Source organism: Macrosteles quadrilineatus, unplaced genomic scaffold (assembly GCF_028750875.1).
Source record: "Macrosteles quadrilineatus isolate MER2022 unplaced genomic scaffold, UCM_ALF_1.0 Scaffold_16__1_contigs__length_3527350, whole genome shotgun sequence".
Classification (NCBI taxonomy): domain Eukaryota; kingdom Metazoa; phylum Arthropoda; class Insecta; order Hemiptera; family Cicadellidae; genus Macrosteles; species Macrosteles quadrilineatus.
The window spans coordinates 1,278,343-1,297,478 of record NW_026542609.1 but is presented as its reverse complement, the minus strand read 5'-3'; the positions used below and the strand labels follow the sequence as shown (position 1 = coordinate 1,297,478).

General features: G+C 35.3%; 1 protein-coding gene across 4 annotated transcripts in view; it reads left to right on the top strand.

The window, feature by feature from the left end:
* Positions 1 to 18,327, top strand: part of LOC129005105 (lysine-specific demethylase 6A-like) — a 109,051-nt gene extending 90,724 nt beyond the window's left edge. For all 4 annotated transcript variants that reach the window (XM_054433911.1, XM_054433910.1, XM_054433909.1 and 1 more), the window contains 10 exons: positions 1,006 to 1,235; positions 2,429 to 2,637; positions 3,576 to 3,695; positions 6,398 to 6,604; positions 7,485 to 7,621; positions 8,196 to 8,314; positions 9,213 to 9,423; positions 9,810 to 9,936; positions 13,079 to 13,249; positions 15,662 to 18,327. In XM_054433911.1, the coding sequence (XP_054289886.1) occupies positions 1,006 to 1,235; positions 2,429 to 2,637; positions 3,576 to 3,695; positions 6,398 to 6,604; positions 7,485 to 7,621; positions 8,196 to 8,314; positions 9,213 to 9,423; positions 9,810 to 9,936; positions 13,079 to 13,249; positions 15,662 to 15,685 (1,555 nt within the window). In that variant the 3' untranslated portion in view covers positions 15,686 to 18,327. The remainder of the gene's footprint in view (positions 1 to 1,005; positions 1,236 to 2,428; positions 2,638 to 3,575; positions 3,696 to 6,397; positions 6,605 to 7,484; positions 7,622 to 8,195; positions 8,315 to 9,212; positions 9,424 to 9,809; positions 9,937 to 13,078; positions 13,250 to 15,661) is intronic.
* The last annotated feature ends 809 nt before the right edge of the window (positions 18,328 to 19,136 follow it).

Below are 19,136 nucleotides of genomic sequence, written 5' to 3'. Positions count from 1 at the left end.
ATAGATCAAACACTCCCTTAATAGATTTTTCATCCTTATGGGAAAAAAAATCTAGCTGAAGCCAATTTTATTGTTTGTTCTGTCTGGTGCCGCTAGGATCGTGTTTTTGTTTACAATTTGTTTCTTATTATTTCAGATATTTAAAACCTCGTTTAACCAAATAAAACTATCTAGTCATAAAAAATAACTCGTACCATAGCTATGTAACCAAAGAGTTAGCAAAAATAAAAAATATCCCCAAAATAGAGGAAACATAATTTTGTCGATACTGGTGATCAGTGTCACCAACATGAATTCAAAACAACAATCAAGCTTCAAACTTTACAATGGGATGAGAAGTCTAGGCCTACTTGTGTTGGATATTGGTTAGTCTTTGGTTCAACGTAGGTTCTAGTGGAAGTTTTTTAATGATTTCAGTAGTCATGCCACATTCAAACATTTCTCAACTTATAATGCAGTGATGGTCTATTTTGATTAGGTTTGGTTAAGTTGCATCAACCTGATCTTAAATATATTGCTTCTTTAGTGGGAATGAACAACAGCACTCACACAGTTTACAATAAACCCGTGTGCAATAGATCACAGTTTTGACACCAATCTAATACAATTAAAACTGATATGTCTGTCCCTGACTTCATATGCCTAAACATTGTGGACAACAATGGCTACTGAATGTCAAGCAACCCCTCTCTCCACTACTCTGAGAAAGGGAAGGTCGGCCGTGTAAACATTTCAGTAGGTCAAAACGTCGAGAGGTTAAGCCGATAGCTGGACTATGGCGTCTTTCCAAGATCACAATCCTTGCCTAGAGTCTTACATTGTATTTACTAAAGTTACAGATAAATGAAATATTAACTAGCTTACCTTAGAGTACTTTAATCGCAATTTTTACGTGTTTTTCTGTGAGTACTAAGACTTACCTAAACCTTTTCTAAGGTAAGCTAAGTTGCTGTCTGTTAAAAATTCACAATCTTCCCCTAGACTGATTGATTATTGCCTTGACAGAGGGAAGGGTCTGCATGGCCTGACCAACTGCAGTATACTAAGTGACCGAGGAGCGCCGCCCCAGCCACCCGACCCGCCCACCACTCGGCTCACCCGGGAACAGCTGTTGCCGCCCACACCCTCCGTGTTCCTGGAGAACAAGAAGGACGCATTCAGCCCTCAGCTGCAGGAGTTCTGCCTCAAACATCCAATTGCGGTCGTTCGAGGATTGGCAGCAGCACTCAAGCTGGGTTTGTGCTCATTTTTGTAGTAGAGTTAAAATGTTTTTTGTATTAAGTAGTTGTCGCCGCATAAAGGAAAGTTCTTTAGGGTAAACATAAATAAATGTAACTTTCCTCATTTTATTCTCAAATTAACGTTTACCCCGTATCTTCAAAGAAAATTCCACCGCACATACCATACATTTTTGGTCTTTGGACCACAACACTTCAAATTAAATTATACACTTCCATTCACCAATGTTTTGTCCTGGATCTAGAGAACTATTCTCAGGTTAACTTGACTTCCACACAGTTGACTTATAAATAGGGATGGACGAGATTGGATTTTTAGTTCGAGACGAGACGAGATGAGATTTTTTATTTCTCATAAAATTTCGAGACGAGATCGAGACGGGATTTCCCTTCTCACACACAACAGGAAATGCACGTTCGGAATTTTTACCTGATTTTGTAACATTTTTAGATGACTGTTTAAATACAAAAATAATGATAATAGGCAAGAATATTTACAATCTTTTATTAAAAAACATCAGCATAAAATTTTTTTTATTAATCACGCCTAACTTATTAAAAATGCCTACGATTAGAAAACATAGTGATATCAGTTAGGATAGAGTTCAACTTATCCTAAAATGAAATAAATCATTTTAAAATAAAATATAAATTATTATAAAATAGTTACTTGTTTTGACTTTTTTTTATAGTAATAAAACATTCCTCACACTGCTAACACTTAACAAAACTTCTCAAATGTTATTAAAATAATTAAAGTAATATTTACATTTGAAGAATTAATTAAATAAGAACGCCTTCGCAAAGGAAACGCAACTAGAACACGCTCCTGTATTGCGGATATTGCATTGACTTTCTGCAGGCGTTTTTAATATTTTTTTATTTTTTATTCTCGTCTCGATAAAAGTCTCGGCCAAAAACAAATCTCGTCTCGTTTAACGAGATTTAAAATCTCCCGAAATTTCGAGACTTGACCATCCCTACTTATTAAGTTATTGTTTTGAGGGTAAATTTTATACATTGACTGCAGAATGTAAGTAATCCTGAAGATGGTACTAAATATCAATGTTTTTTTGTTTACAAACATACACTTCACTAACAAGTGAAGACTGCAAATTTATTTTACCACCTACATTTGTCTAACAAATACTGATTTGACTCACATTTCTAATACTTCATTTGTTTCACAGACTTGGGTCTGTTCTCGACCAAGACGCTGGTTGAGGCCAACCCTGACCACACTATTGAGGTTAGGACGCAAGTGCAGCAGACTTCAGACGAGAACTGGGACCCGCAGTACCCAGGCAAGCGAGTATGGGCTTGCATCAGCCATCGTAGCCACACCAGCATAGCCAAATACGCTCAATATCAAGCCTCCAGCTTCCAGGATAGTCTCAAGGTAAATATCATCACTATAGAACAGAGAAGTAAGGTACAGAGGAAACATCCAATGGTAAGTGGTGTCTAGCACTAGTGCTGGTGTCTAGGGCTCCCACACCGTCCCTATCGCCCTCATGTACTACAACACTATGTGCCGTCTGCAATAGGAATTTCCGCACAGTGCTCATCGTTGCTCTTCCTTGCTCGTCACAAGTATATTTCTGGCACAACATACTAGAGCTTAAAGCACATGGTGGTCTCATAAACGTGTTTCTTCTATACCTTACTTCTCTGTGACCAAACCAGGGAAGTGGATATAGTGCTTGCTGGTTTGATTCTGAAAAAATCTGAATTATTAGTTGTTTGAAACTGGACATAGCTGTCCTTGATCGTCAAGATATTAAATGGTCGTGGCAAAAGAAACAGCTGGTTTTCACCAATGAACGCAAACACTAAGTAAGCAGTAAGATGGATCAGTGGCATATTGTATGTTCTTAAACTGAATTTGTAACTAACGGGAGCTGTAATAGCCGAATTCTAACTTTGTATTTTGTTTTCATCTTTTCCCTACTAATTATTAAGTTCCTTCACATAGCCACAGAAAACATACTACTATAACCCAGAATGCCAACCGCATGGTAAAATGCATTAAGTATTTTGAGAGAGCTTTGCCTGTCAATTCGTAGGCAGCGCCACCAGCGTTGCTATGCTGAGTGCATGGCAACACTGGTGGCGCTGCCTACGAATTGACAGGCAAAGCTCTCTCAAAACACTTAATGCTTTTTACCATGCGGTTGGCATTCTGGGTTATAGTAGTATGTTTTCTGTGACATAGCACAGTTTCATATTAAAACTTAATGGTACTATCTATTATAAGGTTGAGGGTAGACCGTTAGAAGTTTGTACTGTGGACACAAAAAAATCTTAGGTAATCCATTGTCGATCTATGTTGTGCAGGAAGAACGAGAGAGAGCTGCAGGTATTCACAACCCTTCCGCCAACAACAGCAACAACAACCTGTCGGACTCGGACAGCAAAGACTCGACGGGCACAGTGCGGCGGAAAAAAGGGCTCTTGGTAAGTCTCTGTCTCAGTGCGGAACGGGATATCACGTCAGTGCGGATTGTGTAGAACAGCGTAGAAATAGGCCAAAGTCACTGTAAACTCAGTGGAAAACTGAATCAAATTAGACCAGAACAAACTTTAATAGGATAAACATTTTTAAGTTAAAAATATAAAGTAGTAAAGGTTTTGATAATGGATAGAACTAAGACATTCTATACGTTAAAATGGTTGACAATTTGAGAATGAAAATAAACATTGAATAGAGCCACTGACAGGTTTGTTTGTCAAAAACTGTTCTCTTATTCCACCATTAAAATAACACAGTTTCTTTTCTATTGAAAGGGACCTCATAAAGTCTGATCACAATAAAATTCCAATAACATTCTCCAGATACTGTACAATTTTTAGCTTTTGTTTAAAAGTTAACAGTTTTAGACTTAAGTTGACTACATTTTTCTTTGGCCTATTTGTAGCGGGTTTTACCGTTTATTTTGCATGAGAATATTTGCATTTGGATACGTTTACCTGCTAAACTATCTAAAAAGATTATATTCTCTTAGATTAACATTTCGTCCAGATGTTTAGTTTACTATAGCTACTCAACAACTCTAAAAGTGATAGAAATAACATTAACATTGTGTACGGTTTCAAACTATTCATCATGGATTTTCTCAAAAGTGATTTGCCAGTTTGGTTTTTTTAACTATGAACATAGTTGTTATGATTTTAGTGTATTTGTTTACAATGCTGTAATATGTAATGTCTGTTTAGTAGTCGGAGCCAATGAACTTCATCTTTTATAATAATTAGTTTGACCGACAACACGATAACACATTCAATTTGACATGAAGCCTAAATGTGACTTCAACTGATTTTTGCCTAAAACAATTAAGTGACGAACAACTAAAGGTTTAAATGAAAACAGTAACCAAACCATCGATCTAGCGAAAAGTTGTTAAATCACCGACAAACGTCAAACAAAATTTGATTACCTGTCACATTTAAATCGAATCAATATTGAAAACATACTCAAATATTGATGTACATAGCTCATGTACATTTCGAGTGATATTTCAGCAAATATCATGTTCTCTGCCAATACATTTCAATAATATTTTTATAGAAATAAAATAAAATATTTCGGCTATAAAAATGTAAAAAATAATGCTTAAGTAAAATTAAATCTGACCTTAAATGATTTTCTGTAACCTCAACAAAATTTACAGCCATAAGAGAAAATATTCTTTGTGCGTAATTTATAGTTTTCAGCTACATTAATGAAATCATACTGAATATTGTTTTTTTTTTTTATATAACATTGGCTAGATAAAATAGTCCTATATTTTATTAATTCAGAATATTAGTACCAACTTCAGGCTGCAGTCTAAAATACCCGATCTACTGCATTTTACAAACCTAGCTTTTCACTTCAAAGAACAAAAAGTCAAGCTTGATCATTGGAAGAGTGATAATGAGTTACTATTGAATATAAATGTATATTTTGACTCCCAAAGGAAAGATAAAAGGCTGAATTTTAGAAGTTGGAGAATTATAAAAAAAAACAAAAAAAAATAAAGCTCTAACTACAGCAGAATTTGACATTCAAAGTATTAAAATAGGACATCACAGAAATCAGGACCCATTAGGAAATGCATTTTCTTTAACGAAGAGAAGATATATTTAATACCCTATGTCACAATGATTTCAAATGCAAACAGCGTACAAATCTATAACATGCAGTACCAATTATTCATCAGGGGCAATTGTTTGGTAAAAGCTTGGACTGAAAATAAAATAATATACTGCATCCAAAGAAATTTTAAACCGGACATATCGGTTGTGTCTTCTATCTGAAATATAAAACAACAAAACTTAGAAATCAACTTATAATAAAGCTCAAACCAAGTATTAAATTACAAGATTTTACTCTTAAAAGGCAAGAAGGAATCACAACTGAAAAGTAAACAACCAAACACGTGAGTACAGGAGTTTGCAAATATTAACAACAAGAATTGAAGGAGTCAAAACCAAATGCTTGTGAAGAAAATTGAAATGGAAGGGAATCCCTGGATTTCGGTTGTATTCAAAACACATCAAGAGTAAGTAACGAGGGCAATGCATAATCTGTTTCACAGTGGATCCCAGCGAGACGATCGGAGTACTGTGAGTAGTTTGTCACTAGCGGAAACTTAATACATGCTTTATACTAGGTTTACTGTATACTAAAATCAAAATAAGAGATGGCTTACCTTCATCATAGTCAAAATAATGTACAGAATAATTACTTAATTCTCTTTTTTATTTTTTTATATTTTATTTTACCATGTACCAGTGGTTTGTTTATTTGCAGTGTGTCCTTAGTAATTTTTGATTTGTTCTGGACACATAAACTGCTTTGTAACAAAGATATAATTATGTCCATTCTTTGCTTTTTGCTCAAATTTACCATATCAACTCTAAACCCTGTTGTGACAGTGTTGTCGCAAATCAATCAATCAAATTATCTATCTAACATCTACCAGTCGCTAAACAGCATAACAACTAGCCAACGTTAAATGTCAACTTCAACTAGGCTCATTATTCACTCTCAGGGCAAAAAAGATCTTCAGAAAATTGATGAAAGTCGGCCTTCTTTTTGATAGATTAATGCCAAACACATTTTCTCGAAATGTGTTTACAACTTTCACACACTAATAGATCTCTAACTGTTACAGGGTCTTGGTGGACTGAAGGCTCCTCCTGGTTCAAAGATGTTGCGGTTTGGCACCAACGTGGACCTATCAGACGAGCGCAAGTGGCGACAACAGCTACAGGAACTGACGAAGCTGCCGGCCTTCGCGCGGGTGGTATCGGCTGGCAACATGTTGAGTCACGTCGGTCATGTCATACTCGGCATGAACACTGTGCAGCTATACATGAAGGTCTGTTTCCTATCACACAGTAATAAATAAGTTTTATGTTTTGGAGGAATCCGATTTTCCTAGGTGATTTATGTGTACAAATTATTTAGTTGATGAATTGAATCATTAACTGTTAATTCTGTATGCTTCTGGTTTTCTCTTTCTGTTACAAGCAAGACATTTTAAATTGGTTGTTTGACTTTTAGAGTGCATACTCAGTGTAACATTTAGATCAAGAATCGCTGGATGATTTATGTTTTTATTCACCTCTGCCTTCCTTACAAATTAATTGATTACAAAGCTAACCTAATGTTCTGTACGAGTAGCGCGATTCGGAAGACTGACTTCTGAGCAAACACAAGTATTTCTTGTAATTCTTGCAAGCAGATAACCGAAACAATCACATTCAACTTTATGATCCTTTCATTTTTAACTTTTTGATTTTTTAAATTTCCCTCAATATTAATCACCTCTCCTCTCTTCTCCTTAATCTATTTTTACCTTGTTTAACATTTTTGTTGGTATCAATTTTATTAACCATAGTAGCTTGGTGGTTGGGTCATAAGCCTCTTTGTGATAAGATAGATACCGACCTTCTGCACCCTCTCAATCACTACTGTCACCAAAAGCTAAACAATTTTACTTATCATGTAACAGTACTTTGCCATCTTAAAATCAACGCAAAGATCATTAAACAATGACAAAAGTCAGTTTATTAATTAGATGGAAAAGTTTATAAATAAAGTTTACAAAATTCGCCCAAGAATCAAGTTAAACCATAAAGTCTCTACTTTTGAATTGTGAATATACCTAAAAAGCTTATTGATTATAAACCAAGTCAATTCTTTGTACAATTCTATCCTTCATGGCTGTCGGTTCTAAGCTAGTTTTGTCTCATCAGGTGCCTGGCAGCAGAACTCCCGGACATCAGGAGAACAACAACTTCTGTTCCATCAACATCAATATCGGCCCCGGAGACTGTGAGTGGTTTGCCGTTCCAGACGCTTACTGGGGCGTCGTCTACAACCTCTGTGAAAGGTACCTCATCTCATGATAAAGTAGGACCTTACTGTAAATATTAGTGCTAACAGCTGATGGAGCAGAGTTTATATATTTAGTTTAAGATTACGGTATCTTGGAATTGAATAATTTCTTATGGAAATGGTTCTCTAGTAAACAATCTCAGCAATTTATCACACTACTAAGTTAATTCTGAAAGCATTGTCCTCTTGAAAAATTATTTGCTGTTAAAAAATAAGAAATTAGTCTAAAACTACAAATAAATTAGAAAATATAGCACAGCTCTTATCGTAGGATTAAAAAGTTAATATTAGCATACTCATAACATAATATACATTCTCATTTAAAAGGTTGTACCGTCATATGTGATATAAAATAGGTGTCTGATGTGATTCTGTGATAGTTAAAACCAAACCAAAAGGGTTTTTATCGGATTAGTCATTCCATTAAAAGAAAATTATGTTGTTTGATAATTAATTTGGTAGGCAGAGTTGGTTTTGTAATGCCACTCAAGTATTTTGATCACTTTTGTAGTCGCTGACTCTCGGTCCATGGCTGTCGGTTTTCACTTTATATATTTTTGTTTTCACAGAAACAACCTGAACTACCTACACGGCTCGTGGTGGCCAGCCTTAGAAGACTTGTACGAGGAGAATGTTCCAGTATACCGCTTCCTCCAGCGGCCGGGGGATCTGGTGTGGGTCAACTCTGGTAAGTGACTTTACACTCTCTTCAAAATAATATCAACATTTAGGCTGATAAAATCATTATTCCACATTGTGTGTTTTATTTTCTGTAAAAAAAAGTTGTTAATCATACAACAGATGTAAGGCTTACTTACATACATAAGTCATACTTAAATGCAATCTTTGACTATTTATCTACACTTTCCATTCCCATGCTAAATGTTGTAATAGCTATTTACATTACAAGTGTAGTAAGAGCGTTTTTACATCATGCAGGTGAATGTTGTGACATAATTCACCTAAGAGATGTAAACACGCTCTTGCGTAACGTGTAACGTACAAGATTTTACCTGACCCGACAATATACATGGGGTTACGTACAATATTTTTCATTATCCATTTCACTCATCGTCTAACAGTAACGTTTTTTTACAAACAAAAGCTAGGTTAGGAAAATACTTAAAAGCATAACAATAACATTCAAGCGCACAGCTGATTTCTAAGTAACATCTGAAAAGAAACCTTTACTGTAAAAAGCTGAAAGTCCACTAAGCCACAGATATCTGTTTTTTTTCCACGACCAAAGATTATAGGGAGGTTTGGTTTGCTGCTATGAGTTGACACGGTTTATTACATTCAGTGTGTCGAAACAATCAGAAATTTCATATGCAGAGCCTAAACCCTGGCTTTTATCTAGTGGGCACAGTTTTGGGAGGCCAAAAGGGGTTATATCTTGACTCAACAAATCTTATACTATGTAGTCATACCACACAATTTCACAGTACCCAATTATCTGCTAAGGTTTAGTAACACATAATGTTCAGTGGCCAAATGTATAACCAAGACCCAATTTAGCTTTATCAACACCAATTTGAATGAGTCTATCTAAAACCTGATGATATTGAGATGTTTTTGTGTGGCAGGTTGCGTGCATTGGGTGCAGGCTGTGGGCTGGTGCAACAACATCGCGTGGAACGTTGGTCCGCTGACAGCCCGTCAGTACCATCTGGCCATTGAGCGATACGAATGGAACAAACTGCAGAGTTACAAGAGCATTGTACCCATGATACATCTGTCGTGGAACCTCGCTCGCAACATCAAGGTGTCGGACCCGAAGCTCTTTGAGCTCATCAAGTGAGTAGTGTTTGTTTGTAATAAATTTATTTGGAAAAAAAAGTTTTTTGATTGTAAAGTACTCTTAGTTGTTAAGATTAGTAAATAAAGATAGTTTTGTGTTTAATTCGAGATTAATGTGTGCAGCTGAGGAATTTAATACAGTACAAAAAATTATAGGGTGTCCAGCCGACTTACATGGTTTTGTATGGGGCCAAGGAATTTATAATTATTATTTAGCCTTATTGAACTTTATGATATAGACTCAAAAACTACTGAACCGACTGGGCTCAAATTGCACACAAATAAAGCTACAGCTCCGAGGATATAATTTTTAGTATTTTCTTGACACAAATTCCTGAATTTGACGATACCTCTCTTAACAATCATAACTTCCATGTTAACAGACACTGCCTGCTGCGCACACTTCGCCACTGCGCCATGATCCTGGAGTACGTTAAGTCTCGTGGTGTTGAGGTCAGATTCCACGGCCGAGGCAAGAACGAGGCGTCCCACTACTGCGGCCAGTGCGAGGTTAGTATCCAAAGTCGTACACTATCATTTATGATCCATTAATTTTGTAATAGTCCAAGCAGACATAGAAATTCCTCTTGAAATCTATTAATCTGGTCTCATATAATAACAGCACTTTCAAGATTCTCTGTTGTTTTATGTTTTATCAAACAGCTTTGAAATACATTAAATAAAGAATTTCGTAATTATGATAGTAGTTGTGGTTTTGAATACAATTGACAGCTTTCCAATTCTTATAATATTTTTCTCATTTAATACTTGATTTTGTAGATTTTTAATGTATTTGGTTCTGGCAGGGTGTCTAGTAGTCGGGAAAATCGGGAAAGTCGGGAATTAGTATTGAATTTTAAAATGGTCTTGAAAGTCGGGATTTAGTCTTAAATTTTATTTCAAAGTCGGGAATTTTTATGATTTTGCCGCGATCGTCGTCCTCCGTTTACGTAACCGCGAAGCCAATGATGATTGTCCTCACGGCCTCGGGAAATGTTCACGATTTTGCCGCAATAGTGGACGACGACGATAACGTTTCCGAAACCATGGGAGACGACGATGACGTTTCGGTGACCGCGGGAGATGACGATGAAGTTTCCGTGACCGCGGGAGACGACGATGATGTCTACACGGCCGCGGGAAATGTTCATGATTTTGTCGCGATCGCGGACGTCGACGATAACGTTTCCGTGACCGTGGGAGATGACGGTGATGTCTAAACAGCCGCGGGAAATGTTTATGATTTTGCCACGAACCCGGTCGACGACGATGACGTTTCCGTGACCACGGGAGACGACGATGACCTTTCCGTGACCGCGGGAGATGACGATGACGTTTCCGTGACCGCGGGAGATGAAGATAACGTTACCGTGACCGCGGGAGACGACGATGAAGTTTCCGTGACCGCGGGAGGCGACGATGATGTCTACACGGCCGCGGGAAATGTTCATGATTTTGCCGCGATCGCGGACGACGACGATGACGTTTCCGTGACCGCGGGATATGACGATGACGTTTCCGTGACCGCGGGAGATGACGATGACGTTTCCGTGACCGCGGGAGATGACGATGACGTTTCCGTGACCGCGGTAGTCGACGATGATATCTGCTCGGCTGCGGGAAATATTCATGAGTTTGTCCCGATCGCGGACGACGACGATTACGTTTCCGTGACCGCGGGAGATGACGATGAAGTTTCCGTGACCGCGGGAGATGACGATGAAGTTTCCGTGACCGCGGGAGATGACGATGAAGTTTCCGTGACCGCGGGAGATGACGATGAAGTTTCCGTGACCGCGGGAGACGACGATGAAGTTTCCGTGACCGCGGGAGACGACGGTGAAGTTTCCGTGACCGCGGGAGATGACGATGATGTCTACACGACCGCGGGTAATGTTCATGATTTTGCCATGATTGCGGACGTCGACGATAACGTTTCCGTGACCGCGGGTCTACACGGCCGCGGGAAATTTTCATGATTTTGCCGCGATCGCGGACGACGACGATGACGTTTCCGTGACCGCGGGATATGACGATGACGTTTCCGTGACCGCGGGAGATGACGATGACGTTTCCGTGACCGCGGGAGATGACGATGACGTTTCCGTGACCCCGGGAGTCGACGATGATATCTGCTCGGCCGCGGGAAATATTCATGAGTTTGTCCCGATCGCGGACGACGACGATGAAGTTTCCGTGACCGCGGGAGATGACGATGAAGTTTCCGTGACCGCGGGAGATGACGATGAAGTTTCCGTGTCCGCGGGAGATGACGATGAAGCTTCCGTGATCGCGGACGACGACGATCACGTTTCTGTAATCACAGTCAATGATGATGTCTAAACGTACGGTACGCGGAAGATTTCATGATAAAAAACCAAATTTGCTAGTTAGAATTTTGTATTGCCGCATTATTTCTTTACTTGAAACACCACATTATCATACTACTTTATGACAAAGACAAAGAGTTGGTGTAGTATTATTTAGAAAATTTGGTTAAGCTATAAAAATTGGTATCGATATCAAGAATCGAGAATCGATACATTTTGGTATCAACACCCACTAATTTTGGAAAAAACTAGTCTTGAAAAATCTGGAATTAGTCTTGAAAAGTCTGGAATTAGTCTTGAATTTTATAATGGAAATAAACTAGACACCCTGTCTGGTCCAACAAATTTTATGGTTTGCTTAAGTAAAAAAATCAATTTCATTGTAAAATCACCAGTAGGGTGGCTATTGAATTATTCCTCTATCAGGTTTAGATGGAAAGTAGTACGGTAAGAGAGAAAAGCTTACTTAAGTAGTCAAATCACAATGTCATGTCCAAGAAAATAATTTTTAAATGTAAAAATTTCCCAGATTTTTCAGTTTTAACAGAAGGTTACTGGGTTTTTTATGCTCAATATTTATTTGCATTAAAATAATAAATATTTTATTATTCAATCCTATTGAACAAACAACCATAACAACATGCAACTACCTAAATATTTTTATCAATTATAATACATTTCGGTGGATATTTTTAAATCCGATATTTATTCCCGCAGATAAATATATTTCTAGAATAATTATAATTTAAAGATTTCATAAGTGTAAAAGTGTTTACTCCATGGATGAAAGAAATAATAGTCTTCACTTCCTCTTTGTCTAAAGCAAACAACAAAATTGTTGCTCGTAAAATGTAAACAAAAAAAAGAAGAAGAAGGTAGCTCTTAATGTTATTCTTATGGGGGAAAATTAAAATGTTTTTTTTAGGATTGTATAATTATTACTGAACAAATAATCTCCAATGACGAACTTAACCAAGATAATATGATAAAGAACCTTTGTGCAAAACATCAAGTTGATATACTTAGTCATTCTCGAGTTTTTGAATTTACAAGAGATGCTTTTCGTACCAGTATAAGAATTCACTTCGTTCATTCAATTAGAATCATGGTCTAGTAAATAAACTTATTATATATTCTGTATGGTTTTGTCTGCGTTCCTTGTGATCTCAGACATTAATGCCAATGAAACAGGTTCAATCCTTGGCGTTTCACAACAATTCCACAACATTCTAAACAGTTTACCACTTTTCTTTTCCTACATTGTAAATTACACTCACAAAAAAAAAGGTTTAGCTCTATTGCATCATCATGTTATGTTTCAGGTGGAGGTGTTCAACATACTGTTTATCCGAGAGCAAGAGAAGCGGCACGTAGTCCACTGTCTGGATTGCAGCCGCAAGCAAGCTCCCAACCTGGAGGGCTTTGTGTGTCTGGAGGAATATCGGATGTCGGAGTTGATGCAAGTCTACGACAACTTTGTCCTACACCCTGTTGTAAGTAGAGAAACTAAGAAACTAACAAAATACAATTGTCTTAAAAAATGTTAAAATCAAATATAGGCGCGGAAGAAGATCAATGTTCGGATGAACATTGAACCAAACCTATTGAACCGTGTACTTGAATTTTGAAAATGGCAACAGAACAATATTTAGATCAGTATGTATTGGCATTAGGTAAAAAAATATAAACATTTTGGTTTATGAATTTTGAAATGTTGAAAGTACAACTTTGCTGCATGAACCAAAAATTCTTTATGTAAAATTCAAGATTTAAAATATGTTTAATTTAAAATATGTTATTTCCCTACATGGAAATGTAAAAATATTTCAATTACCATTTTGTTGTAGTAAGTTATGACCTGAAAACAAAAAAATGGCAACTTTCACGATTTTGTGCTACAAATTTCAAACATCATTCAATGGAAAATGATCATTACTATAAATATTTATGACTTAAAAACCCAAATACCAACTATAGAAAATAAAAGGTAAATTTATTCCTCTACCTAAATATATATATATATATATATATAGTTTTGAAGGCAAATATAAATAAATAAATAATTTATAGTGTTTTATATAAAATGCGGCACCGCCTTTTCCATGTGGCGATCAAATTGTTTCTTCGCTGGGACGAAATGTTTTAAAAACGGGCTAAATGTAATGTTCCAAACCTCAAATCTAGTAAGTCTATACTGAAGAAACAGTTTACAAACTAAATATGTACAAATTTACAACTAATAAATATGATTCAAAGTGATAAAGTCATAGTCAAACCCGCTATATTCGTTGATGGTAAACAATCAATAAAGTTCTCAAAAACCGGCTAAAAATAGTGTCTCAAGTTTCTTAAAGTAATGTCACATTTCAGTCAAGACACAATAAATAATAATATCCAAACTAAACATTTAAAAATTTACAACTTATAATCACGATGTAAACTAATACCTACCTAAAGTAAAATCACATCAAAACTTGACTTGTTAGTTGTTGGTCAACAGAGATTGAGGTTGAAGTTACCTAGTAAGTCAGACAAATATTCACGAAAAGTAATGGCTGATAACGTCTGCACCAGTGGTGCAATCTGAAACAATTAAATACCACAATGCAATGAATTTCATGAATTTTTGAATGAGATACATTATCATATGAATAATTATATATTTCAGTGAATAAAATGTGTTCAATTCAATTCAATTCAATTCAATATTTCTTTATTCATTGAAGCACAAAGTACATGAATAGTGTCATTCTCTTAAATGTTTTTATATTACAATGTTATATTCTATGGATACAAAGTTCTTAAAATCTAACATAAGTTTAAAATACAAATTACAAATGAATGCTCCTTCTAAAAAATTTAAAGTTCATCAAGGGAATACAATACCTTGTTGATGAGAAATGTTTTAAGACCCCTCTTAAATTCGACCATGCTTTTTGCCGATTTAATTTCATTTGGAATTTTGTTGTAAAATTTGGAGCCGGTATAACTTGGTTTTTTACTGTAAAGTTCTAATCTGTGGCGGTTTAGAGCAATGTTGGTTTTGTATCTGGTATTGTAGTGGTGGTGCTCACCAGTTAACGCCAATTGAGAAAATCTGTTTTTAACATATAGAACTGTTTCATAGATGTACAATCCATATACTGTCATTATTTTTAATGATCTAAAATGCTCTTTTGAAGTTCTCGAGTCAAGGTCCAAAATAATTCTTATAGCTTGTTTTTGTAATTTTAGGATTGTTTCTAAGTTATTGATAGATGTAGCGCCATACAGAGATATTCCAAAAGAAATAACAGAATGTATGTACGAAAAGTATATTGATTTTAATGTTACTTGATCAAGAAGATTTTTTAATCTAGTTCACTTATATATTTCAATCGCTCTGCCACTTCACGAACACGTAAAAATTGATTGATTTGTTTTTGTTGTTGTGAGATCATATGTAATTATATCAAAATTATTTTTGTACTATATAGGACATTTATTCCTTATTGCAGTGGTACCACCTGTTTCTTTGTAGACAAAAAATACCAATTGTTATGATTTTTTTAAACATACCGTGTTTGGCAGTTTTGTGACGTCTTACATGGTGCAACTGACTGCTCAAAATTTTTATTCACTTTAGTGCTCAATTACAGTGATCCCTTTGTGAGATAAAGTACATACCGTGTAACAAAGTGCAAGTTTAGAATCCTATATTTCTAACTGTATAAAAATTATTCCATTTTACAATTGTCATTAACCATTAATTTGGAGTTAACCAAAACCTTGCGAAACGCGAGTATTATAGTCGCTGCCACTACAGAAACCACCTATAGTCGCGCTGCCAGTTGGAGGGTTAATGTTAACATTTAAATATTAATGTTATACCCGTTCATAATCTACTGTTGTTGTTGTTTTTATAGAGCCCCAGTGGCGCGATGGTATGACAGGACACCAACCGCTGCTGGTAGACAGAGCAACGCTTGTGATACTCCTTCCTCATCTACTGTTGTTGTTGTTCCGTTCTCAATATTTATTTTGTTTGAAAGTCGTGTGTGTGTGGTGGACTGGATTTATTCCGAAGCTTTCCTAACTAGTGTGTAAGCGCTTTGGTCCTATCATTGTTAATAAATTTAGCGTCTATCAAAGTTGACGGCTGATTGATGAAGATCAGTATTCTAAACAATCTTAATAGTTAGTCTAGTGAGGCAGATTATTTGATCTCAGTTTAGGTGTGTACATAATCGTATTTATTTGAACTGTCGGCACGAAAGCTACAGTTTCAATGACCCGATCATAGTTTTAATTGCTCCGATGGAAGTTTTACTTGTATATTTAGATTACTAATCAAAAAATCTCGGCTAAGAATTATGTGAAGTGTGTTCTCGACTTCTGTTTATTTTGTAATTCTATAACAGATATTTACTGTAGTGCAAATCCATTGGATCTTCAAGATCCGGGGCTATATGACTTCTTTCTGAATATTTCATACAGATGTATATTTTATTATTTAGTTAAAATGACAAACATGGTACAAAAGAAATATTGTAGTGTTAAGCTACTTAAAATATACAATTTTTCTGTCCTAATGGATTTTGGTAGTCAATTTTAGTGTTGCTCAAATTTCACTTCAGCGTGATTGATTAATTGTTAAATAATGATCTATATGAACTATTATCAAATAATGTATTCCGTACGTTTAAAACTTTGTTAAGTCTACTTTTGTGATTTATTTATTCATAATACAATTGCACCATCATTTCTCAACATGTTAGTCTGTGTATCTTTGTTAATGTATGGTTTTGTCAAACAAAACTTAAACATGTTGGTGTTTTAAAAGTAATGAAGACTGATAGTTTCGGTTTAGTGATATTTGATCTACTGCCACATTTAGACACTGCCCATCAAGTGTGATTATTTACCTGTATTTGACAAGTTCAACTTTGGTCAAAACTGTTGTGTTATTTCCTTCTTTTATGATTTCATAGACACATTTAAGAATTGTCAGTGTTCAAAGTAATTGTTTGGTTGAAAACTATTAGCTGTTTTCTTGTGGAAATTGTAAAAAAGCAATAACTTTGTTTTGGTGTGAGCAATGTTCAAATTTATAGATTGTTTACAATTCATTCCTATTCTATTTGAATTATATTTTTAACATTTTAAACATTTATTTGTTATTTGTTCAATTATATGTTTTATAACATATTTTTAGCAGAAATATTTAGGTAAAACCTAAACCTATTTGAAATAGTTTTTAATCTTTATTTTTATGGTTAATTTCCTTTTTTGATAGCTTATTTTCTGAAGCGTAGAAGCTTTTTATTTTTTAATGCAGAGGCATATATTTAATTTGAAGTAATTAAATTGTGTGTACACTTCATCTCAGGATACAAAAGCTGCCTACATTGTAACTGAGCACAATTGTTACTGTCGGATTATTTTTAATAAGAAACTTGTGTTTTGAACTAAAATAATTGTGATTATGATATAAGTATGTATCAAGGAGTAACAGTTGTGCTCAAATGTTTAATCCAGCTGTGCAGATTTATTACTTAGTGTTAATTTCAAGAGACGATTAGCAATTACTGTGTGTTTTATAAGCAGTGCCTCTATATCTGCGCAGCAATCAGGAACCAGTGTCTTGCGATTAGTCGCTACATGTCTCCACATTACTGCCATTAGATGTGTTCAGTTCTCGTTGCCAATTAGATGTTCAGTATTCGTCACTAGTATTAATTTTGTTACTCAATCTTCAGTTCTGTTTCACTTTTGATGGCAGATTTTCTACGCAATACAAACCACCTTACCTTACAGTATTGAGACTTGAGTGTTGTATACAATAGCTAGTGTATCTGTTTATAGCTGCCTATAAGCACCAAGTTTGTGGTTCGAAATACCAGAATTAAGATTCGTATTGAATGGTCGAGTTAATGGAATTGATACTACGTCCTTGAGTGAAACTCACCATCACTAGTATACAATTTCCTTTAGCCTTTCAAAACAAATTTGTACATATGCGATATCCTAGCGAGTAGTTTTTACTCACGCGTTGTTGATATATTGTCATTTTAATTTTTTATACCCGTCTGATAATTTCTGATAGATTCTTTCAGGCGACTTTTTGTGGTTGGATATTTCTCAAACCGTATTAAAGCTTTAAAATAGTTTAGGTGTTGTTGATGATTTATAGTTTTATTTATTTACAATTTTTCACTCGTGTAAAAATTCTCACTCGATAACAATCTGTATCCATATCAAAGAAGAAAATTATTTTTGAGTCCCGACAAAGGCTCGAGTACCGATCTCAAACGAACTGCGTTCTTCTTTCTGTATAGTTTTACTGCCAGACGATATATTTTGTATTGCGATCGCAGTAGGAGTAATGATTATTTATTGTATCGAGAGAGGAGGTGCCTGCATGAGGTATTACGAAGACAGCCAGTTCACTGCCAATGTAACTGTAAAGGCACTGTGTCGATACCAATGGTACAGATGTCTTATAGATTATTGTAAATACATTTAATTAATTATTATATTCGACACTGATTGAAAATATTGTAATTAGTAAAATAAATTCAGTGTTCTAAGTAAATACAAAATCTCTTTGTATAATTGATCCTTTACCCATGCATGATATTGGTAAAACTATCTTAATATAATTTTTATTTTATTTAACCCACTCTCTAAATAAGTTCTATATCAGTACAAAATATAAACTTTAACAAGTTTGAGTTTTTTCTTGACATTTTTTATTTGAGTTCTCATTTGAGCACCAAATAGGATGTGTATTAGCCTACAGTAAAAAATACATTTAAACAACTTTTTACACGTATGTGTTGTTTTATTTTTAATTTATCTATAGTTTTCATTATTTGTTGCAAAGGATATTACATTTTCATTTTAATGTATTGCAAACAAATGTGTAAGGTACCTGCTAGCTGCTAGGTATATTACATTTTTATAAATACCGTTAGAACAAGAACAAATCATAACACCGTACATTATAGCTGTTTTCAGACCTAAAATCCTACTAATATTATAAATGAGAAAGTTTGGATGTATGGATGGATGTATGGATGTATGTTTGTGACAAGTGAACGCGAAAAATACTGGTTGGATTGGGCTGAAATTTGGCATGATGATAGCTAACATTCCCGATTAACATATAGGCATATTCTTATTTCAAAAATCCTTTCGGGCTCCGCCCCAGTGGCTCTGGAGTTTCCCATGTTAACCTTATGAGAAATGGAATTATTGAATCTTAACAGCTGTTTCAATTAAACAAGTTGGTTCTGTTCTATGATGTTCAATAGCATTAAAGTTACAAGGATTACCAACAGGGTGCAGCACTATTATTTCTTTTACATTTATGACAACAGCTAATTTGCAACCAAAAGG